The 25330-nt window shown below is 42.1% G+C and overlaps 1 protein-coding gene across 2 annotated transcripts in view; it reads left to right on the forward strand.

The window, feature by feature from the left end:
* SH2D4A (SH2 domain containing 4A) overlaps nucleotides 1-25330 on the forward strand; it is an 83058-nt gene that overhangs the window by 15302 nt on the left and 42426 nt on the right. For both annotated transcript variants that reach the window (XM_003412493.3, XM_064272753.1), the window contains exons 3-4: nucleotides 2571-2730; nucleotides 4374-4545. In XM_003412493.3, the coding sequence (XP_003412541.2) occupies nucleotides 2571-2730; nucleotides 4374-4545 (332 nt within the window). The remainder of the gene's footprint in view (nucleotides 1-2570; nucleotides 2731-4373; nucleotides 4546-25330) is intronic.

Consider the following 25330-nt stretch of genomic DNA (forward strand, 5'->3'; position numbering starts at 1 on the left):
TACACCTGGCCATTTCCTTGCCAGGGATGTGTGTCACCCCATCTTCTGTGTGACCTTTTTCAACACTGCCTGATTGTTTTTGTTGCGTGCCGTTGAGTCGATTTCAACTCACAGTGACCCCATGTGACAGAGTAGACTGCCCCCTAGCACTTCTTTGCCTGTAATCTTTATGGAAGCAGATAGCCAGGTCTTTCTCCCATGGGTAGGTTTGAACCACCAGTCTTTTGGGTAACAGCTGAGCACTTAATCGTTTGTGCCACCAGGGCTCCTTAGTGCCTGGTTAGAGGTTTTCTCAGTGGCCCCTGTGGAATGAGGTGTGGATCTGTGTCTCTGTCCTAGCGATTCTTCGTGGTCTAGTACTTGAGCCAGACTGACCCACTTTTTCTAGCTTGTTTTAGAAAAGCTGGTTTCAGAAGAAGGTTTCAAGAATGAAGCACTTCTCCAGAAGAACAAGCAGTATATAAACATGATTGAAGGTTGGGTGGCGGGGGGCAGGGGGGCACAGGAAAGAAGGGGATGTATAATTAAATGGAAGTGCTATAAATAGATCCCCCCTTCACTGCCTTCTGATTAAAGAGTGCACGTAATTTCAAGGTGAAGTAGACAGGAAGCCCGGAATGCCTGCATGGTATTAATTATGACAGTGCATGCCCTCTTAGAATCCCTTTACTTTAAGGAGGTACATTGGGGGCAGAATGTAGTTCTACGTATAGATTTTCACCTTTCCTCTTACCGGACAAGATCTTTTCTCTCCTTGTCAACGATTTCTTTCTTCATCTCTTCTCTGCCCCTCCCTAGGGACCATCATTCCCCTGTCCTGGTCCCTGGCATCCTTTTGCTCTTCTCTTCCAATAATCCAGGTCTAAAACCTACCCATGTGTCCCTATTTAAGGAAACCATTGAACTGTCTATGCTCTTAAGCTCGTTTTCCCTCTCATGTAGACCTGTAGAGCAGCTCCAGAACATAGCAGATGTTCGGTAACTATTGTGGGGCAAATGACTGAATTCCCTTTTTCCTCTTCACTAAGAAACTTCTGCAGAGCATGTACTTGCTGCCTCCACTGGTTCTTATCATCTTTTCTGCTCTCTGCCTTTGTAGTCTGTCTCCCGCCTGTCTCCCTAAAATTACTCAGAGACTGCTTAAGACTTTTCTCAGTCTTTATCCTTTTTCCTCCATCTCAGAAGCATTTAACTGTGTCGTGTCTCCCTTTTCCTGTCTTGGCATTCTCCGTAGTCTCCTTCTGTGTTGTTTAGTTATTTAGTAATCAGAATCCTTTAGAGAGTTGTGTCTAACCACTTAAAGCCCCTCCAATCTCTCTGCTTTCTGACCCCATTTAAGGGCTCTTGAGGGAGAGGAGGGGGAGTCCTTGGGTGGTGGAAACCATTAATGTGCTTGGCTGCTAACTGAAAGGTTGAAGGTTCAAGTTCACCCAGAAGCACCTCAGAAGAAAGGCCTGGAGATTACTTTTGAAAAGTCAGCACAATTCTACTTTCTCACACATGGGATTGCCAGGAATTGGAATCGACTTGACAACAAGTGTTTTTTTTTTGTTGTTGTTGCGGGGGTTGGGGGGGGTGAGGAGGAAGAGTCAGAACAGAAACACTGTAAGTGCCACTCTGCCAAGTGCCCTTTTTTTTTTTTTTTTTTGACATCTGGCTAAATCTGACATTTTGCATGTAATTCTTTTTCTTCTTTGCCGAGAGTTGCAATTTCTCTGTCTTCACCATTACTCCCATCTCTCCCCTCTTTTTCAAGTTTCTAGACTTTCTTGTCATTGTTAGGTGGTGTTGAGTCGATTCCAACTCATAGCCACCCTATATAAGCAGAGTAGAGCTGCTCCATAGGGTTTTCTTGGCTGTAATCTTTACGGAAGCAGATCTCCAGTTCTTTCCCCCATAGAGCTGCTGGGTGGGTTCGAACCCCAAACCTTCTGGTTAGCAGCCCAGCGCTTAACCACTTGCACCACCAGGGCCCTTTACTCCTATAGAGTAGATAAGCATTACCCATTTTTCAAATGAGCAAATGGAGGCTTAGAGAGGTTAAATAATTTGTCCAGTCACACACCTAGTAAGTGGCAGAGCTAGAATTTGAACTCTGGCCAGTCTGACTCTAAAATGCGTGTTTTACCCCCCAGTGAAGCCTGTAAAGATAGTGGAAAGGCCAAGCCCTTGAGCAGCTATGGAACTATGGGTTACAGGGAGGTTCTTAGACGTAGACTTAAGTGGTTATGGGGTCTGGTATTAGCTCTGTTACCCCAAAGGACAGTGCAAACAACCCGTGCTTTTCTCTCATCTTATCTTCTTCGTTTACCAAATGGGCATGTGTAAGAACCAAGTCAGTAATATTTTGAAAACAAGTATTACTCCTGCAGCCACTGCCCCCGATACTGCTACCACTGCTGCCTGTTAATGGTGCTTGCTCCTGAGCAGGTTGGAAGTGAGACAAATGACGCAATGCTTTGCCTCGTTTAATTTTTTTTCCCCAAAGACCTTAAATACTTCCGTGATGGGAAAGATAGCAACCCATGGCTAAAGATATCAGTTCAATCTGAGCTTTATTTTGTTTGCAGAGAATGGCAAATCTGTTCATTGGAAACTGGGAGCCGATAAGGAAGTCTGGGTCTGGGTGATGGGTGAACACCATCTGGATAAACCCTACGATGTGCTCTGCAATGAAATTATTGCCGAGAGGGCCCAGCTGAAAACAGAGCAGGAAGCAGAAGAGCTCAGGTATGAGACCCGCGGACCTAGGAGAAAACAGAAAACAAAAAAAAAAAGGAAAGATGCTTCTTGTACATGGTATCTGGTTGGGGAGTGAGGTGGGATCTGAGGTCACAAGCATCATTTTAGATCTGTTTAGAAAGTTTTCTGTATTTTTGGTGATCCCCTTCCTTCCCACAGTGCTACCAAATCAGCTGTCTCATATTACCGCTGTCATCCATTTCTAGTCGGTGTGTGGATGCCAGTTCCCCAGCGGTCTTCATTGGCTTCAATGGAGTCATTGCAGAGCAATGCAGGCTAGCACAGTTGCTCATGAGGAATATAAGTCAGAGCTGTTAAAATGCTCTGCTTCAGGTCTTCATAGAAGATTGCTTAGATATAGAGAGAAGAACAAGCAGGCCCTTTGCTTGGTGTTCGAGTCTTACCCAGAGGTGCCTTGGAAGAAAATCCTGGTGATCTACCTCCAAAAAATCAGCCATTGAAAACTCTATGGAGTACAGTACTCCTCTGACACACATGAGGTCACCAGGAGTTGGAATTGACTCGATGGCAACCAAGCACCACCACCACCACACCATGGTAGGCACTGGCAGTTTAAAGATGAACAGGGAGCTTACAGTCCAGGAGCAGAGACAGGCAGATACACAACTACCTGCAGCCAATACAGGCTGTGCCAAGTGCTAGTATTCAAGTATAAGCAGAGCATTAACTGAGAGCAGGTAGGATCCAAACGTTTTGATTCACAAGAGTGAAATTTGAGCCAAACCTTGAAAGATAAGTACAGTTTTCCAGCTACAGAAGGTCAGGAAGGAAATGGCAGACAGAAGGCCCGGCATAATTAAGACCTCTAGACTTGAACAGGCAAGGTTGTTTGGGGAATGACGAGTTGTTCTCAGTGTTTGGGGCTTGCATGGGTGAGCAGGGGGAGGCAAAGAACCACACTGTGAAATGCCCTGAAGGCCAGATACAGGAGTTTGGACCTTATTCTTTGGACAGTAAGGAAGATTGTGAATAGGGAAGTGACATGATCAGTTAGAGATATAGGAAGGTAACTACTCAAGGCAGGTGATAGATTTCCTCTGCCAAGTGCCCATGGTGGCCTCTGAAAAGCCTGCTTTCTCTTGGGCATCCTCCTCTGGCTTTGGGCAGTGGTGCTCACAGCCCTACTTTGAGCTAGTGGTCTGTGCTGGGACAGAGACTGAAGAGACACGTGGATCTCAGCTCCGTTCCTGAGGGCTGGTGATGCTGCCCACCAGCTTCTGTACTTGTGACACTATGAACAGGCATAGAGATAGAAAGCCATCATTTCTGACTCTGATCATAGGCAATTTACTGTAACAGTTTAGCAGCAGAGTCTGGAGTTGGATAAACCTGGCTTCAAATCCTGACTGTGCCACTATATGGTCTTGGAAAAATTATATAATGTTTTCAAGCCTCTTAAAACAAAAATAACAATGCCTTCCTCGTAGGGTTGTTATGAGGAGTACGTTAATGTCTTTAGAGTGCTTAACAAAGGGACTGGTATAGTACAAGCACTTGGTAAATGGTATCTATTATTATTTTTCACGTATTTTGAATGTAGACATCTGCTTTGGAAAAGCTGTCAGTGTTGAAGAATTTTTTTTGATAATTTCACTTTTGTTTCTCTTCAGAAAAACTCAAGCCAAAGAACTCACCAATTGCTTGGAAACAAAATCACAGCACTGTGATCTACAAGCACCAAATAACTGGGAGACTGAGCACAGCTCGAAGAAAGTGACCGAGGAGAAGGAACTGGGGCAGGGATCTAGACCAGCACCAACCCCTGAAGATGAGAAAATCCAGGTGAGTCTCTCAGGTCTGTAAATGCCCAAGATTGCAGAACTGGGTGTCTTGTTTCCTAGGGCTGCTTCACAAATTACTACAAGTGAAGTGGCTTACAACAACAGAAACTTATTTTCTCACAGTTCCCAGTGCTGTACCCCATTGCCGGCACATTGATTCCAACTCATAGAGACCCTATAGGACAGAGTAGAACTTCCCCAAAGAGTTTCCAAGGTTGAAATCTTTATGGAAGCAGATTGCCACATCTTTCTCCTGCAAAGTGGTTGTTGAGTTCCAACCACCGACCTTTGGGTTAGCAGCTGAGCGCTTGACTGCTGCACTACCAGGGCTGCTTTCTCAGGATGCTGTTGTTGTTGTTAGGTGCCATCAAGCCAGTTCTGATTCATAGCGACTGTATGTACCACAGAACCAAACATTGCCTGGTCCTGCACCATGCTCACAATCATTGTTATGCTTGATGCCACTGTTGCAGCCACTGTGTCAATCCATCTTGTTAAGGGTCTTCCTATTTTTTGCTGACCCTGTACATTAGCAAGTATGAAGTCCTTCTCCAGGGACTGATCTCTCCTCATAACATGTCCAAAGTAGTATCGCCATCCTTGCTTCTAAGGAACATTCTGGTTGTACTTCTTCCAAGACAGACTTGTTCGTTCTTTTGGCAGTCCATGGTGTATTCAATATTCTTCACCAGCACCACAATTCAAAGGCGTCAGTTCTTCTTTGGTCTTCCTTATTCATTGTCCAGCTTTTGCATGCATATGATGCAATTGAAAATACCGTGGCTTGGGTCAGGTGCACCTTAGTCTTCAGGGTGACATCTTTGCTTTTCAACACTTTCAAGAGGTCTTTTGCAGCAGATTTGCCCAATGCAATGTGTGTTTTGGTTTCTTGACTGCTGCAACCATGGGTGTTGATTGTGGATCCAAGTAAAATGAAATCCTTGACAACTTCAACCTTTTCTCCGTTTATCATGATGTTGTTCATTGGTCCAGTTGTGAGGATTTTTGTTTTTTTTATGTTGAGGCATAATCTGTACTGAATGCTGTGGTCTTTGATCTTCATCAGTAGGTGCCTCAAGTCCTTTTCACTTTCAGCAAGTAAAGGTTGTGTTCTCTGTGTATCTCAGGTTGTTAATGAGTCTTCCTCCAATCCTGATACCCCATTCTTCTTCATACAGTCCAGCTTCTTGAATTACTTACTCAGCATACAGATTGAATAGGTATGGTGAAAGCATACAACCCTGATGCACAACTTTCCTGGCTTTAAAGCATGAAATATCCCCTTGTTCTGTTCAAACAACTGCCTCTTGATGTATGTACAGGTTTCTCATAAGCACAATTAAATGTTCTGGAATTCCCATTCTCCACAATGTGATGCATAATTTGTTATGATCTACACAGTCGAATGCCTTTGCATAGTCAGTAAAACACAGGCATCTCTGGATGCTAGAAGTCCAAAATTAAGGTGTTGGCAGGGCTGTGCTTCCTCCAGAGGCTCCAGGGGAAGAACCTTCCTTGCCTCATCCACCTTCTGGTAGCTCCAGTTATTCCTTGGCTTGTAGGTGGTCCACTCCAGTCTTTGGCCCTGTCTTCACGTGGCCTTCTCCCCTGTGTCAGTATCTCTTCTCTTCTAAGGACCCCAAGTCATTCGATTAGGGCCCAGCCTAATCCCAAACGACCTCATCTTAATTTGATTACATCTGCAAAGACCTTATTTCCAAGTAAGGTCACATTCACAGGTACAGGGGTTAGGACTTCAACATACCTTTTTGGGGACACAGTTCAATCCATAACACAATTCCACCCAACCCATATTGGGGCCATTGAGATGAAGGTAGCCAAGCATCAGCATATTAAGCTGGCTTTCCTGGGGAACATTCCTCCCATTGTTAAGGTCCTGCTGTTCATTTCATGTTGGAAGGTTTGGCTCATCTGCTACTTCTTGAAAAAGAGAAAGCACCCCTTTTTCCTGGGTCTGAATGTGCTAAGAGCTTGAGGAACAAAACTTAGCATTTTACAGCTGTCTTTGTTGTTTTTCCCCTGTATCTTCTATAACAGAAGTTGGCAAACTTTTTCTACAAAGGACCGGATAGAAAATATCAGGTTTTGTAGGCCATACGATCTCTGTCACAACCATACATAAACAAATGAACTTGTCTGGGTCCAGTGTAGCTTCACCGGGTTTGCTGACCCCTGCTGTACAGTATCTGCTGGCGCTATCTATAATATTCTGCTGGAATATCTATAATCCTCATGGCTTAGATTATGTTCTGTTAAGTCTTCCCCTTTATACTGAGGACTTCAAACATCAGTGCCTATTTGGTTTCACAGATTATGGGGACTGTTATTGTTCATACACGATAAAATTTTATCCTTGACATTGGTATAAATTCTCTTCTGTTTCAGGTGATTTGAAAAAGCTCAGATTTGCTACTCAGGTTATAGTTTGGAAATACAATCAAACTGTATTACGAAGTAACCAGTTCTTCCAGGAATGTAATTACACTGGGTTTTGTAGTTGTTTGACTTCTGTTCCAGTCCCACGGCTGCATGTGCACTGGCCTCTTTGACACTGTCAGGGGGATACAGTCATCTGTCCTATTTGCTTCAGGGGCGTGGTAATATTACAATAACTAACGGGTTAAAGGTTACTATACGGCCAGGCACACTGCTGAGTATCTCACTTAATCCTCACAAGAACTTTGTAAGTGAGGGACTATTCGTATTTATTCATTTTACAGGTGAGGAAATGAGGCTGAACTGGGATTCAAACCCAGGTCTGCAGGACTCCCAAGGTCCCTCTCTTAACTCTTGTCCTCTGCTGCCTCACTAATATGAGGATAAGTAGAATAACGTGAAAAGGATTTACAAAGGACAACAAATATGCGGTACAAAATATTTAGGAGTACAAAAATTTTAAAAACTTGGTTTTCATTCCAGAGCAGCCTTGGGTGCTTTCCCTGTGTGGCCAGTGAGGCACCCAAGCAGCTCAGGCCTGCCTTGTGCTCAACATGTTTAACACCAAGCTCTTTCCAAACAGTTCCCTCTGTAACGCCCATAAAATGAAGACGAAAAACAACAAAATACCTCCCTTGAGAGTGTTAAGTATGCATACTTGTTTTTGTGTTTGAATTACAATACTTTTCTAGAAAAAAAATTTTTTTAAGTAGGACTAGAGAGTGAAATGGGAATTAAAATAGACACCATAGTTATTATTCTTTGACCCTAGGATAAATATCATAGTCAGAATGGCACAGTTCCATTCCTTAGATTTCTGTTAAGCTGTCATGTGGAGATGAGGAGAGAAGAAAGCGTTTAAGTACAAGCAGTGTAGAAATAAATGGGTGAAGGGCTTTAAATTCTGCTTCTCATCTTCCCCTGCCTCAAAGGAAGGGCTTTCAGAGACTCCCGTGATGTTTGATGAAGTTCACTCTGAAAGCAGGGTGCACAGCGAGGCAGATGAGAGCATTTAAATTGAAGAGCATCATCAACCACCTCTATAGTCTACTTAATGGTACCCAGCAAAACCCAACCCATTGCCGTTGATTTGATTCCAATTCATAATGACCCCATACCGTAGTGTAGAACTGTCCCATTGGGTTTCCACAGCCGTGATCTTTATGGAAGTAGACTGCCACATTTTTCTCCCTCGGAGTGGGTGGTGGGCTTAAACTACTGACCTTTTGGTTCGCAGCCGAGCACTTAACCACTGTGTCACCAGGGCACCTTTACATAATGGTAAATTTATATTATTCTTGTAAACCCCATATATGTTACTCCTAGTACACTCAGAAATATTTCATCATGCTATCTTAATTGTACAAAGTATTCCATAAAACGGAGAGGGTTATCATTTTAGAGAAAAACATATACTTTTCAGATGACCAGAAATAATTTGCATCTTGCCTCCCCCATTTACCAGTGCTATAGTACTTAACCCTTGAGTTTCCCCATTTATAAAAGGGATAAATAATCTGTTTGGCAGGCAGAATAATGGTCCCCACGGACATCCATGTCCTAATCCCTGGCATCTGTGAATACCTTACATGGAAAAAGGAAGTTGGCAGATGTGATTGAGGTTAAGGACGTGGAGATGAGATTATCCTGGATAATCCAGGTGGGCCCAGCTTAACTGCATGAACCCTTAAAGGCGGAGAACCTTTCCCAGCTGAGGTCAAGGTCAGAAGAAGATGTGACTATAGAAGAATGGTCAGAGGGCTATCACATTGCTGACTTTGAAGATGGAGGAAGAGGGCCACACACAAGCCAAGGAATGCAGATGACCTCTAGAAGCTTGAAAAGACAAGGAAACACTTTTTCTCCTAGAACCTCCAGAAGGGAATTCAGCCCTATTTACACCTATTTTTTTTTTGTAGTCCAGTAAAACCCACATCAGACCTCTGACCTGCAGAACTGCAAGATAGTAAATTTGTATGGCTTTAAGCCACTAATTTTGTTACAGCTGCTGTAGAAAATTAGTGCAGTCTGGTAGGATTTTAAGATGAGTAAATGAGATAAATACGAAGAAGCACCTATTTTCAGTGTTTAACACACGGCAGACATTTGATTAAGCTCCCTTTCCTCTTCCCCTATAAAATTTATTTAATGAAAAAAAACTATGTAGACACTGAGGAGAGGATCCCAAGATTCATTGATTTACTTGTTCATTTTAAAAGTATATTTGAGGACCCACGGAGCCTTGGTGGCGTAGTGCTTAAGAGCTTGGCTGCTAAATGAAAGAAGTTCAAATCCGCCAGGCGCTCCTTGGAAACCCTACGGGGCAGTTCTGTTCTGCTCTATAGGGTCACTATGAGTCAGAATTGACTTGATGGCTGCGGGTTTGGTTTTTTGGTTTGGTACTATGTGCTAGGCATTGAGATTACAGCATTGGAGTAAAAACAGACCGGATCACTGGTCTCATAAATTTAATGATTTAGGGGGAGTAGAAACTTTGCATAACTTAACATATAATTTCAAATGATAATAAGTGCTCCAAGGGGGAAAAAAAAAAGAGAGGTTATGTTTCTATGCACTCCCATTACATTGGAACTCAGGCAATGCCCAGGAGTCTGAGATGGCCTTGCTGAGGACATGGAACTTGAGGTAACAACTAGAGGACGACCAAGGTGGCAGTTTTAGCAAAGGGAATGTCATGTGCAAAACTGTAGCTGGAGGGAACAGGGCTTTTGGAGGAACGGGCAGAAGCCAGTGTGGCTGGAGCATAGAGCACAGAGGGGGAGAAAGCCTATGGAGTAAGGCTGGGGAGGTGGGGAAGGGCCAGACTGTGCAGAGCTGAGGGGATGACTTACATGTTGTGATCTTTTTCCCAAGAGCAGTTGGAAATTGTCAGTGAGCCTTAAGCAAGGAGTTGACCTGAACATACTCATATTTTGGGAAAAAAAAAATTGAAAGGAACCGATAATTCTTGAATCAGGAAGGGTAGATGAGCAAGGTTTCTACTACAACCCAAGTTTCTAAGCTTGGATGCCTGGGAGAATGGGGGTGCCATCAGCATAAACAGGAACCTCTGAAGGAGGAGCTGGTTTTAAAGGAGAAGATGAGCCTAGTTTAGACACATCACGTATTTCTCATGCTACTCACGATGGTTAAAACCGAACCCATTGCCAACGAGTAGATTCTGGCTCAGGGTGACCCTGTAGGACAGACTAGAACTGCCCCAGAGAGTTTCCAAGGCTGTAATCTGTATGCAAGCAGACTGCCACACCTTTCTTCCGCAGGTTGGGTGGTGGTTTTGAACTGTTGGCCTTTCAGTGAGCAGCTGAGCGCTTTACCCACTGTACCACCAGGGCTCCTTACTCCCAATTATAGTGGTAGATATAAGCTGACTTTATACATGCTAATAAAATACATACGTTTTGATTTGAGTTCACAAAGCATTTTCACATATAGCCGTTGTATTGCGCATTCACAGTGCTCCCGTGAAGTAGACGAAGCGTTATCGTTTCTGTTGTACAGATGAAGAAATTAATCCTCAAAGAGTAACTTGGCCCCAGATCACAGTTAGAATGTCCTCATTTTTTTTTTAATTGTGCTTTAGATGCAAGTTTACAGCTCAAGTTAATTTCTCATTCAAAAATTTGTACACAGTGTTTTGTAACATTGGTTGAATCCCTACAATGTGACAGCGTGCTTCCCCTGTCCATCCTGGATTCCCTGTGTCCATTCATCCAGTTCCTGTCCGTTCCTGCTTTCTCATCCTGCCTTTGGGCGGGAGCTGCTCAGTGGGTCTTGTATACTTGATTGAACTAAGAAGCACATTCCTCATGTGTATTTTTTTTTTTGTTTTTTGTTATATAATCCTGTCTAATCTTTGAAGAGCAGGCTTAGGGAATGGTTTCATTTCTGGGTTAACAGAGCGTCTGGGGGGCCATACTTTGGGGGTTCTTCTAGTCTGTCAGACCGTTCAGCCTGGCCTTTTTACATGAATTTGAATTCTGTTCTACATTCTTCTCCTCTTCTGCCCAGGACTCTCTGTTGTGTTCCCTGTCAGGGTGGTCATTGGTGGTAGCTGGACAGTGTCCAGTTCTTCTGGCCTCAAGCTGGTAGAGTCTCTGGTTCCTTGGGTCCTTTAGTCTTTTGGGCTAGTATTTTCCTTGTGTTTTTGGTTTTCTTCATTTTCCTTTGCTCCAGATGGAATGGGACCAATAGATCTATCTTAGATGGCTGCTTACAGGCTTTTGAGACACCAGATATTACTCACCTAAGTGGGATATAGAACATTTCTTTATAAACTATGTTATGCCACTTGACCTAGATGTCCCCCGAAACTGTGGTCCACAGGTCCCGGCCGTAGCTACTCTGTCCCTCAAAGTGTTTGGATATGTCTAGGAAACTTCTTTGCTTTTGATTTGGTCCAGTTATGCTGACTTCTCCTGTAATGTGTGTCCTTCCCTTCACCGAAGTTGACACTTGTCTACTATCAAGTTAGTGATTTCTCCTCCTCCTCCCTCCCCGCCCTAGTAGCCATCAAAGAATGTTTTTTTCTGTGTGTAGACCTTTTCTTTAGTTCTTATAATAGCAGTCTCCTACAATATTTGTCCTTTTGTGACTGACCTGTTTCACTCAGCATAATGTCCTCCGTACTCATCCATGTTGTGAGATGTTTTGTGGGTTCATCATTGCATAGTATTCCACTGTATGTTCCATGATTTGTTTATCCATTCATCTGTTGATGAGCATTTGAGTTGTTTCCATCTTTTTGTTATTGTGAGCAGTGCTGCAGTGAAATGGGTGTGCATATGTCTATTCATGTGCCAGCTCTTATTTATCTAGGGTATATTCCTAGGAATGGGATGGCTGGATCATATGATATTTCAATTTTAGCTTTTAAGGAGACATTATATTGTTTTCCAAAGTTGTACCATTTTACATTCCCACCAGCAGCACGTAAGAGTTCCAGTCTCCCCACAACCTCTCCAACATTTGTTATTTTGTGTTTTTTCTATTAGTGCCAGCATTGTCTGGAGGAGATTGTATCTTGGTGTAGTTTTGATTTTTGTTTCTCTAATGTTTTAATGGCTAGTGATCGCAAGCATTTCGTCACGTGTCTGTTAGCCACCTGAATGTCTTCTTTGGTCAAGTGTTCATATCCTTTGACCATTTTTTAATGGGATTATTTGTCTTTTTCTTGCAGAGGTGTTGGATTTCCCTACAGATTTTAGAGATTGGACCCTTATTGGATATGTCATAGCCAAAAACTTTTTCCCAGTCTTTAGGTTTTTCTGTGTTCTGAAATACCTTTAGTAGTACTGGTGTTGACTCTGCTTTGAAAGTTTGGTAGAACTCTTCAGTGAAGCTGTCAGGCTCAAGGCTTTTTTTGTTATTGTTGGGAGTTTTTCTACTTAGTGTAGTTTAGGTAGGTAATGTGTTTCTAAAAATTTGTCCATTTCCTCTAGGTTTTCCAATGTGTTGTACAAGTACCATGCTGTTTTGACTATTGTGGCAGTCTGATAGGTTCTAAAATCAGGTAGTGTGAAGCCTCCCACTTTGTTCTTCTTCTTCAGTAGTGGTTTACTTATCCCAGACCTTTTCCCTTTCCATATAAAGTTGATGGTTTGTTTCTCCATCTAGTTAAAAAGTGCTGTTGGAATTTGGATCGAGATTGCATTGTATCTATAGATCACTTTGGGTAGAATTGACATTTTCACCATGTTGAGTCTTCCTATCCATGAACATGGTATGCTTTTACAATTATATAGGTTTCTTGCAGTAGTGTTTTGTAGCTTTCTTTGTATAAGTCTTTAATGTCCCTGGTTAGATTTATTCCCAAGTACTTTATCTTCTTGGGGGCTATTGTAAATAGTATTGATTTGCTGATTTCCTTTTCAAAGTTCTCTTTGTTGGTTTAGAGGAATCCTACTGATTTTTTATGTTAACCTTTTATCCTGCTACTTTGCTGAACTCCTCTATTAGTTCCGATAGCTTTCTTGTGGATTCTTTGGGGTTTTCTGTGTATGAGATCAAATCTGCAAATAGGGATAATTTTACTTCTTCCATATCAGCTTGGATGCCCTTTATTTCTTTTTCTTGCCTTAACTGCACTGGCTAGAATCTCCAGCACAGTGTTGAATAAGATTGGTGATAAAGGGCATCCTTGTCTGGTTCCTGTTCTCAAGGAAAATGCTGTTTGTCTCTCTGTTTAGAATAATGTTGACTGTTTTTTTTGTTGGCTTTGTATAAATGCCCTTTATATGTCAAGGAATTTCCCTTCTATTCCTGTTTTGCTGAGACTTTTCATCAGGAATGGGTGTTGGACTTTGTCAGATGCCTTTTCTGAATTGATTGATAAGATCATGTGGTTCTTTTGTTTTATTTATGTGATGGATTATGTTGATTGATTTTCTAGTCTTGAACCATCCTTTCATACCTGATATGAATCCCAGTTGGTCATGATGTATTATTTTTTTGATATGCTGTTGAATTCTATTGGCTAGAATTTTGTTGAGAATTTTTGCATCTATGTTCATGAGGGATAATTGATCTGTAATTTTCTTTTCTTGTGGTATTTTTGCCTGGCTTTGGTATCAGGGTTATGCCAGCTTCATAGAATGAGTTCCAGAGTATTCCTTCCATTTCTGTGCTATGAAATAGCTTTAGTAGTACTCGTATTAACTCTTCTCTGAAAGTTTGGTAGAAATCTCCAGGGAAGCTATCCGCGTCAATGCTTTTTTTTTGGTGGGAGTTTTTTTAATCAACTCTTCAGTCTCTCGTTATAGGTTTATTTAGTTTTTCTACCTCAGTTTGTATTAGTTTAGGTAGGCAGTGTGTTTCCAGAAATTTATCCATTTCCTCCAGGTTCTCACATTTGTTTCAGTGGTAGGTTAGAAGCCTCAGTTAACTTTTGCAGGTCTGGTGTCGCTCCTACTTGGTTCTAGAGGTGCATGCAGATTTGCTACTGCTTAGCTGTACCTGATGTGGTAGGGCTCGTCTTTAGATGTTGCTGCTTGCCTCAGCCCGTGTATACTGTGCAGACTCAGCTGGGTGCTGGCGATCTCGCAATCTGTACTTCTCTGCTGCTTTTGAATTGTCCCTCCTTTCACCTGCCGCTCGGTCCAGTTCTCCAGCTTTGTGTTTGATGAGTAGGGTTCCTAGATTGTCATGTAATTGATTCACTTGTTTTTTCTGGTCTCTGTTGAAAGAGGGATGACAGGAAGTATCTGATGATTCTACCATCTTGGCCCCGCCTCCCTCCTCATTTTTGTATACAGGTAGTCTCTGACTTACAACAAGGTTCCATTCCAGTGAATGTTGTAACTTGGTTCTGACGTAAGTCAAATAACTTTTTTTTTTCCCAATTATTATCCGTGTCTTTATAAATCCAATCCATATTTGTCTTTGGGGGTTGGAAACATTACATATAAACTTATATATGTATCTTAATACATACATACAAAAAATGCACAAATCATAAAAATTTACTCTGATGATAAAGAAGAGTTGGGTAACGTTGGCATTTGTCAGCTGCAGTAGTAGCTCCACTCATGGAAGGTTCTAGTCATTTGGATTATCCCTAGGAATGAGGATGGCATTTCTAATCAGAAACTAACAATAAGATGTACAAGAAGAAAAAAACAACAGTCGTAAGTGTGGTTCATGGTAATTTGAATACATCATAAGTCGGGGATTACCTGTATCTGCTCTGACTCCCATAACTTTGACGTGTTGAAGCCAGACTTCACCACCTTCCCCCAGTTCTGCTTCTTTGGGTGAGAACTGCTGAGAAGCAGAGCTGGAGCTTTAGGAGTCATCCAGTGTGTTTCCAAAATGCAGTTCTGGTCTGCACAGTCAAGATTTCCAAGTTCCAGCTCTAATTTATTTAAACTATAATGTCTGTGAAGATATTTCCATGTCGTTAAAATGTCATTGTCTGTACAAGACCTAAAATCTGTTAGAAAAATCTCCAAGAAGTTCTTACTGAAGTTAGTGATCACAGGCTTGTCTGATTCACCGTGAAAGGATTTAAAGAGCAGTCTTTTCAGGATTATAAATAATATTCAAGGAAAATCAGATATAAACTTACTAAAGTAAAATATTGTTGTTAGATTTGTAATAAATTTCTGTGTGACAAGTCCTCACCAGAAAGTGTGTCTAATATTCTGATAAAGTACTCCAGACCTTAATCTGAAATTTCTTTATAATTTAAAATCTTTGGAGTGCTGTAAGAGAGTACCAAAACCAAACCCATTGCCCTTGAGTCGATTCTGACTCATAGTGACCCCACAGGACAGAGTAGAGCTGCCCCATGGGGTTTCCAAGGGAAGCTGGTGGATTGGAACTGCCGACCTTTTGGTTAGCAGCCGGGCTTAACCACTGTGCACCAGGGCACCTATAAAGAGTAAGTGACAGTTAAATCTAACCTAAATACTTGATGAACAGTCACCATTGTAGAAAGTTCTTATATAAGAGTCAGTAACTTACAGGACGTAGTCTTTCTAGTTAGTAATGACCTGTTGTATTTGTACTGAAGCATAAAAGCAGACCAAATTTCTGCATGTGTGTCAGCCAGTGTTTTTTGGCTTTGCTCTGATTATCTTATGAATGAACTGAAGCAAACATGTGGCCAGGGTTCCTGCCTTGGGCTAAGGCAGGTGTGGGGTATATCCCACAGTTACTCCTTCATAACTCTAACCAGTAATATTTTGAATAAGGTGAAATCATTAAAAAGCCAAGGCCAGCCTCATGGAAGGAAAACACACATCACAGGAGCACACCCAGGAGCCTGGAATATTTGGTGGGAGGGGAAGATTTGCCTTAGTGCTGGTGATGAGCTGGTTGGGGCGATGGTGACTGGGATGAGGAATTTGACATTTTACATACATGTAGCCCTGTACAGTTTTCAGAAGACTAGGATTCCTTGTTTTACTTCATCGTCACAACAGCCGTAGGAGGTGTGAAGCGGGCATTTTCATTCCTGTTCTCCAGGTGGGGGAATCAAGGGCAATGGTTTGTGCAAAGCATTGTTGTTGTTAGGTGCTGTTGAGTGGGTTCCGACTCGTAGTGACCCCATGTACAAACAGAACAAAACACTGCCCAGTCCTGTGCCATACTCACAATTGTTGCTATGTGTGAACTCATTATTGCAGCCACTGTGTCAGTCCATCTCATTGAGGGTCTTCTTCTCCTTCACTGACCCTCTGCTTTAACAAGCATGATGTCCGTCTCCAGGAATGGATCCCTCCTGATAACATGTCCAAAGTATGTTAGACGTAGTCTCGCCATCGTTGCTTCTAAGGAGCATTCTGTTTGTAATTCTTTCCAAGACAGATTTGTTCGTTCTTTTAGCAGTCCATGGTAGATTCAATACTCTTTGCCAACACCACAATTCAAAGGCATCAGTTCTTCTGTCTTCCTTATTCATTGTCCAGCTTTCGCGTGCGTATGAGGCGATTGAAAATACCATGGTTTAGGTCAGGTGCGCCCTAGTCTTCAAGGTGACATCTTTGCTTTTGAACACTTTAAAGAGGTCTTCAGCAGCAGATTTGCCTAATGCAATGCGTCTTTTGACTTCTTGACTGCTGCTACCATGGCTGTTGATTGTGGAGCCAAGTAAAATGAAATCCTTGGCAACATCGATCATTTCTCCATTTATCGTGATGTTGCTTATTGGTCCAGTTGTGAGGATTTTTATTTTCTTTATGTTGAGTTGTAATCCATACTGAAGGCTGTGGTCTTTGATCTTCATCAGTAAGTGCTTCAAGTCCTCTTCACTTTCAGCAAGCAAGGTTGTGTCATCAGCATAAGACAGGTTGTTAATGAGTCTTCCTCCAATCTTGATGCCCCATTCTTCGTAGAGTCCAGATTCTGAGATTATTTGCTCAATATACAGATTGAGCAGATATGGTGAAAGGATACAACCATGACGCACACCTTTCCTGACTTTAAACCATGCAGTATCCTCTTGTTCTGTTCGAACGACTGCCTGTTGATCTATATACAGGTTCCTCATGAGCACAATTAAGTGCCCTGGAATTCCCATTCTTTGCAGTGTTATCCATAATTTGTTATGATCCACACAGTTAAATGCCTTTGCATAGTCAGTAGTTTTTTTTTTTTTTTAAAGGTGGTAAATTTTTAATGTGCTAAGTCTTTTAACTTCAGGTTCAGAGCTTTTGCCATCTTATCTACCCCAGGAGAGGTTTTATGAATGTATCTTAATAATCACACTGTTGGGATTAGAATTTTGCTGCCCTCCCTTAGCAGAAATGCCCTATTTATCAGTTTTAAGATTAGAAAGAAGAACTTCCTAGGCAAGAAAACATGGAGAAAGGGAAAGAGAATGAGCACAAGTTTGAAGAAACAGACGGGATTAAATCTGACTTCCTGGAAACCCTGAGACCGTGTCTTCACACTGGTGGTGGTTTTCCAGTGCTTGCACACTGGCATGCTGCTTCTCCCTCAGCTGTTTTTCACATTGCCAGGGTGGTGCCTCTGCCTTTGTCTCTGGGGCATGGTTTATCAGCTGGGCTATCTGGCAAGTCTTGTAACCTTTTGGAGCCGCTGTTTTCTCATCTCTAAAAACTGGGAATTAAAAATGCTGCCATCCTTATCTCATGGGTTTTTGTGAAAATTGCATGAGATGATGTATTTGGAAATGCACTGAGAACTGCAAATCCCGATACAAATCTGAGGGCTTGCTTTAACAGGAAACACCAGAAGCTTTGCCTCCTCGGTGTGACTATCTCCCACACAAAGGCTGCTCATTTCAACCCCTTGCACTGTCAGACTCATTTGGCTGAGTCAGTCACTCCCTGAGCAAATATTTATCAAGGGTTCAATACCTAACTGGTACAGTGATCAGTGTTATGGAACCGCGGGAAAGCATAAGACAAGGTCTTCATCTTTCAGGAGTTTTAATCCCACTGGAAAGAAAATAAGCAGTTAGAAAGCACTGAATTAAAAGTAGCATATGACCCTGTACCAGGTGAAGAGTAGCCGGCTCTGCTTGTTTGTAGAAGGCAGGGATGGAGAGGGCCATGGTAGAAAAGAAGTGGGGCAAAAAGGAATCAGCAGTCCCGGTGAGCAAAATGTCAGTGGTAAGCAAGTGAGAAGCATGATGTATGTGGGCATACAGGGAGGAGAACAGCCTGACTGGAATAATATAGTGTGTTTTGGACTCAGTGAAGGTAAGTTTGAGTAGGTGTTGAGAGGCCAGGTTACGGAAGAGGCATCAGTCTTGTCTTTCTTATGTATTAGTTTTCTATTGCTGCTGTAACCAATTACTGCAAATTTAGCACCTTAAAACAACCATTTATTTTCTCATAGTTCTTTGTGTCAAAAGTCTAGCATGGTGCGGCTGGGTCCTCTGGTTATTAGGGTCTCAAGGCTGAAATCAAGGTGTGGGCCAAACTGGATGTTTATCTGGAGGCCTTGGGGAAGAATTCACTTCCAAGCTGATTCAGGTTGTTGGCCAAGTGAGCCAACACTCCCTGTTGAATGTCAGCCAGGGCTTGTCTTTGCTCCTAGAGGTGCCTGCATTCCTTTTCATGCTTTTCACGTGGCCACCTCCAGCAGTGGTGGGTGGACCCCCTCGCGAAAGGGCTTTGAGCAGGTTCATTCTGGTTCCAACCCCTGCTGAGAATTTGCATTTCTAACAGGTTCCCAGGAAGTAATATGTAAGAATCACCTGGGGGCTCTTGTTAAAATGTAGATCCTGATTCAGTGTATTTGGGGTGGAGATGCCCATTCTCAGCAGGAAGCTTGTTAGAAATACAAATTCTCAGTAGAGATTTGAACAGGAATGAACTGGTTGGAAGCCCAGCTCTCATAATTAGAATCTCTTTGCCTCCAGCTGGAGAAAGTTCTCTGCTCTTAAAGGCTCCTGTGATTAGATTGGACCCACTGCGTAATCCAGGATAGTCTCCCTATCTTAAGGTCCATAAACTTAATTACATCTGCCAAGTTCCTTTAGCCTCGTAAGGTAACATATTCACAAATTCTAGGGATTACGGCATGGACATCTTTAGGGGCCATGCTGCCTGCCACACTCTGGTGGGCAATGGGCTTATAGTGCAGCCCTGCCATTCCTTACCCGAAACCCCCTGGGCCCAGATATGTTTCAGATTTCTTCAGATTTTAGAAAGGTAATGCTGTGCATATACCATATATTATATGATGCTCCCAGCAAGGTTTGGGGCAGCATTCTGTAATCAGATATTATAAATACTGTGAATAGCCTCATGCGAGTTCTGGCCAAGTTTTGCCTTCAATATGAGTTATATATTTTCAGAGATTTTTGGATTTTGGAATTGCGGGTAGGGGACTGTGGACCTGTGGTCGGTTTTGAGCTATGGTAATATGAGAGCAAGTGTGGTAAAATACAGCACAGAACTGACAGGGAACCAGAACTGGATTTTCATTTCGACTGTCTCTGCAGGACTTGATTTTCCTTATTTATAAAATGAGAGAATTTTTAATGTTTACTAACACTAGAGCACAAGTGTCATTACTTCACAGACCTACACCAGGGCAGACTTCACTACTAGATCATATCAGTGATGAGCCAGGGCACGACCTCACATCCATGTCTACAGAGTGCTCTAGCCAGCTGGTACTACTACGTCACAGGAGTTAACTGTAGAGATGGAGTCTGTTTTCTCAGATGATTCCTCATATGTTTCCGTCCAGCCCTAATCATTTGTGATCTCAAAGCAACACTCATGTGTGTGACCTGAAGTAGAATATTACCTTATATGCCTACTGGCTGTTAAAGAGAATGTCCATACAGTTTCAGCGGACAAGTCATATAATGAGGTTTAGGGTTTCATTTCAAGCAGCAGTTAGGCGGAGCAGTGATGTACAAGCCCAGTTATACATGGTCAAGGTTGGCTCTGCCTCATTTCTGTAAATAAAGCAAAATAATGCATTCTTCAGTTAAGTAATAGTACATGGCAATCCTAGCCTGGGCTTGTTTCACCAGAGTCCTCCACTCTCCAGACTCAAAACTATCTTCTTGGTGAAAATGTCAGTTTTACCCAAAGCAATCTATAGATATAATGCTATCCCAATCCAAATACCAACAGAATTCTTTAATGAGATGGAAAAACTAATCACCAACTTTGTATGGAAAGGAAAGAGGTCCTGGATAAGATAAGCAAAGCATTATTGAAGAAAAATAACAAAATAGGAGGCCTCACAGTACCTGATCTCAGAACCTACTATACAGCCATGGTAGTCAGAACAGCCTGTTATTGGTACAACAGACACATAGACCAGTGGTACATTATCAAGAACCCAAACATAAATCCATCCACCTATGGTCAGCTCACCTTTGACAAAGGACCAAAGTCCATTAAATGGAAAAAAGATAGTCTTTTTAATAAACAGTGCTGGCAAACCTGTTGTCCATCTGTTAAAAAAAAAGGAACAGAACCCATACCTCACTTCATATAAAAAAACTAACTCAAAATGGATCAAATACCTAAATATAAAACCTAAAACAATAAAGATCATGGAAGAAAAAATAGGGACAATGCTAAAGGCCCTAATACATGGCATAAATAACTAACAATGCACAAACACCAGAAGAGAAACTAGATTAACTGGGAGCTCCTAAAAATTAAACACTTATGCTCATCAAAAGACTTCACCAAAAGATGAAAAGAGAACCTATGGACTGGGGAAAAAAAAATTGGCTATGACATATACGACAACGGTCTCATTTCTAAAATTTATACTTTCAGCATCTCAATAACCAAAAGGCAAATAATCCAGTTAAAAAATGGGTAAAGGATATGAACAAGACTTCACCAAAGAAGACATTCAGATGGCTAACAGACACATGAGGAAATGCTTGTGATCATTAGCCATTAGAGAAATGCAGATCAAAACTACAATGAGATACCATCTTATCCCAACATTACTGGCACAAGTCAAAAAAACAGAAAATAACAAATGTTGGAGAGGCTGTGGGGAGATTGGAACTCTTATGCACTGCTGGTAGGAATGTAAAATGGTACAACCACTGTGGAAAATGATATGGTACCTCCTTAAAAAGCTAGAAATAGAAGTACCATACCATCCAGCAATCCTACTCTTAGGAATATATCCTAGAGAAATAAGAGCTGTCATGTGAATAGGCACATGCACACCCAGGTTCATTGCAGCATTATTCACAAGAGCAAAAAGATGAAAACAACTTAAGTGGTCATCAACAGAGGAATGGATAAACAAATTATGGCACATACACACAGTGGAATACTATGCAGTGATAAAGATCAATGATGAACCCTAGAAGCATCTCACAACGTGGATAAATCTGGAGAGCATTTTGCTGAGTAAATTAAGTCAATCACAAAAGGACAAATATTATATGAGATCACTATTATAAAAACCCAAGAAAAGGTTTACACACACGCACACAAAACAATCTTTGATAATTATGAGGGAGGGAAAGGGTGGAGAGGGGAAGCCACTAACCAGATAGTAGACAAGTGTTAACTTTGATGAAGGGAAAGCCAACAGCCAATATAGGGGAAGTTAATACAGCTTGACCAAGGCAAAGTCATAGAAGCTTCCTAGACATATCCAAACACCTGAGGGACTGAGTTACTGGGGCTGAGAACCGGGGACCATGATCTCGGGGGACATCTAGGTCATTGGCATAGAATAGTTCATAAAGAAAATTTCCTACATCCTACTTTGGTGAGTAGCATCTGGGGCCCTTAAAGCTTGGGAATAGCCATCTAAAATGCATCTCTCGGTCCCGTCATTTTCGGAGCAAAGGAGAATGAAGAAAACCAAAGACATAAGGAAATTATCAGTCCAAGGGACTAATGGGCCACATGATCCATAGCCTCCACCAGCCTAAGCCCAGAACTAGATGGTGCCTGGCTACCACGCCACGAATTGCTGTAACAGGGATCACAACAGAGAGTCCCAGACAGAGCGGGAGAAAAATATATAACAAAATTCAAATTCACACAGAAAAACCAGACTTACATGTCTAACAGAGTCTGGAGGAGCCCCAAGACTATGGCCCCTGGACAACCTAACTCAGAACCGAAGCTACTCCTGAAGTCCACCTTTCACCCAAAGATTAGACAGGACGATTTTTTTTTTTTTATAAAGCAAACAGTAACACATGTGAGGAACATGCTTCTTAGTTCAGTCAAGTATGAGAGTCCAAATGGGCCACACCTGCCCGAAAGCAAAGACAAGAAGGCAAAAAGGGGTAGGAAATCTAGACGAATGGACATGTGGAACCCAAAGTGTAAAGGGAAAGGGGGAAAATGCTGACACATTGTGGAGATTGCAACCAAAGTCACAAAACAATTTGTGTATAAATTTTTGAATAAGAAACTAATTTGCACTGTAAAGTTTCACCTAAAATACAATTAAAAACAAAATAAAACAAAAACACTTTTTCTTGGCCCACCTGGGAAATAACTAGTCTCCTTACATAGGAAGAATACATGTTACCAGGTAGAATCCCCGGGTTCCTGCTCGGCATGACTTGTATTGGCCAATAAATGGGAGAACAGGAAAGACACCTTTATTTCATTGTACAAGGAAAAGGAGTCAGTTGAAGCTGTTGCTGCCAAGACTACTCGCCAAAGGTGGGCAGACAAGTTACTTTTAAAGGGGTTTACAAGTAAGGGGTTCATACGAGTTATGCCAGCAGCATTCTTAATCGTACTAAGCAGGCACAATGGGGTTTACATATAGCCTCCAAACAAAAAAAGCAGGATTCAAATGCAAAGCTGGGGTAGGGGACAGAAGCCCAGCAAAGGAAACAGGGTTTTTAATACAACACTATGGGGCTCTGTCTCATATAGAGAGCTGTACCCTTCTGTCTGTGCAGCCATTTTTTTCAGTGGTTAAAAGCTCATGTGCTAACCAAAAGGTCAGCAGTTCGAATCTACCAGCCGCTCCTTGGAAACCCTAGGGGGCAGTTCTACTCTGTCCTATAGGGTCGCTATGAGTCGGAACGACTCAAACACGACAGGTTTGGTTTTTTTGGGTTAAGCAGAATACTGAACAGCCCAATCTGAAATATTTGCATTTGGCTTGTTTTACCAAGTGTACCTTAAGGACAGTAAGGAGATAACCAGTTTATAATTTAATTAGCAAATGGCTTCATGCAAGGTGATCCTTTCAAGAACAATGGAAGATTTGCCCCACTTCTAAGAGGAAAGAATTTCTGCTTCATCCTTAACCACAAGAAGCCAATCTGGGGTTATTTTAGATGAGTTGTTTGATCCCTGCTTCAGGGGTGTAGAAACGTTAAGGTTAAGCCTTAGAATACTTTCCTAATAATCAAGATAATTTTTATGAAAAAAATTTTTAAGGATATATTTATGGTTGGTTTAAAATTTTTGGTTTTACCAAATGGATACCTGATTAAATACCAGATTCCTAGAAATTGTCCTGCTAACACGATAGAAGAGCTCTAGTCTGGGGTTAGGAGTCCTGGTAGCACGGTGGTTAAAGTGCTTGGCTGCTAACTGAAAGGTCTGCAGTTCAAACTCACCAGCAGCTCTGGAGGAGAAAAGATCTGGCAGTCTGCACCTGTAAAGATTACAGCCTAGCTTTAGAGGGTAGTGGAGAATCCCAGAAACCCTATAGGGCAGTTCTACCCTGTCCTATAGGGTTGCTATGAATCGGAGCCAACTTGATGGCTTACAGCAACAATGGTCTGGGAATGGAGGCTTCATTAGAGGCAACTCTGTGGCTTTGGACAGTATCCTGAAACGGATCAAATCGCTATATAAAATAGGGATTAAATTTAGCAGCACTGATATTTTATAAAGGAAGCTGAAAAAATTTATGAATGTGGGGATTTTTGCCCAATATCATCTGATGGAAGCAGCAAGAATTGTCCCCTGGAGTTCTTTGGTCATAAGATGCTATTTTTATCGTGAACCCAGCCTCAGTGCATCCATTTTGGAGATGAAGAGTTGGAGGCACAGGGAAGCTGGGGGGTTTGTCCAAGCTGAGGAGGAGGCTGAAATAATCTGTAGCTTAGAGCTGAGTATGTAGTTTTGATTCTGCAAAGCCCTGGTACCCTCTATGCACTATCTGCCCTGTCCTTGGTTTTGGCTGATACGGCTTGGGAAGCTCAGTGGATGATGCTGTTCTTAATACTTAGTGAGAGTGTTGTCGTCCTCGGTGGATCACAGTGAGCACTCGGTGTTGCTGGGTGCCTGTCACTGAACTGGCAGTGATGGTACATGCCCGAATTCAGCTGTCCTTCAGCCAGGCTTTGAGGCATGCAGGTTGAGAAGCAGATGTCATTCTCAGGAAAGAAGACAAGTATTATGGAGAGTTAATAGGACCCAGAGACAGGGACAGATGACGTGCCCTGTGAACAGCATCGCCCTCCTGGGGGGAGTTTGGGTGAGCACTGGGAGTCCCCTGGGCCGAGTGGAAATCCTTCGGGACCTGCAGTATGGACAGCCCTCTGAATGCAGTCAGTGTCTCACCTCAACCTCCTTTCCTGCAATAGAATTTAGGAGGGAGCAGAGCATTTCCGAGCATGGTTGGGAGAACGGCAGAGTAGGCTAATGCAAAGATAAACCTCTTTGTGTGTCTGTGCTTATATATAATTTGTAGGCTGGGAACTTATTAATCAGTGGTCTGTCCTTGCCCCTGAAGAGACCTTGAATAAAACTTTATCTGCTGACTTTTAGATTTTATCTCCAAAGAATTATTCTTTGTTTTTATAGAAATGGCCTTCAGAGTGGACCACACTGTAAAACAGGAGGTTAAAAAAAATTAGAACATAAACATCTGGGATTCAAAGCATTAAAAAAAAAAAAAGAGGAAAACCTTGCAGCTAGCAGATTAAAAAACCTTGAGCAGAATTCTTACCCTTCAAATCTTCTTTAACCAAATGGAGTTAGAGATTCTGGACTTTTAACCCTCCACCCCCACTGTACACACGCGCATCACACACCACATACCACACCCCCCACACGCACCCTTCCTCACACACATACCACACATTCCCTACGTACACACTACACGCATGCCCATACCCCCCTCACACCCCCACGTGCACGTACACCACACCGTCCCAAGGCCTTAAGCTTTAGAAGGTAATGGAGAATCCCAGAAAAAGACTGATACAAAACTTGTCATCTGTCACTTTAAAAACTGATAATAAGAAAAATACTCTACTAAAATATACATTCTGATTATAAACTTGACATTGAAACCATGGTGGTTTCAGAGAGATATATAAAAAAAAATATGTGTATATATATATCAACAAAACTCGCTGCCATTGAGTTGATTCCAACTCATAGAAACCCTATAGGGCAGAGCAG

This window comes from Loxodonta africana, chromosome 19, assembly GCF_030014295.1.
Source record: "Loxodonta africana isolate mLoxAfr1 chromosome 19, mLoxAfr1.hap2, whole genome shotgun sequence".
NCBI lineage: Eukaryota > Metazoa > Chordata > Mammalia > Proboscidea > Elephantidae > Loxodonta > Loxodonta africana.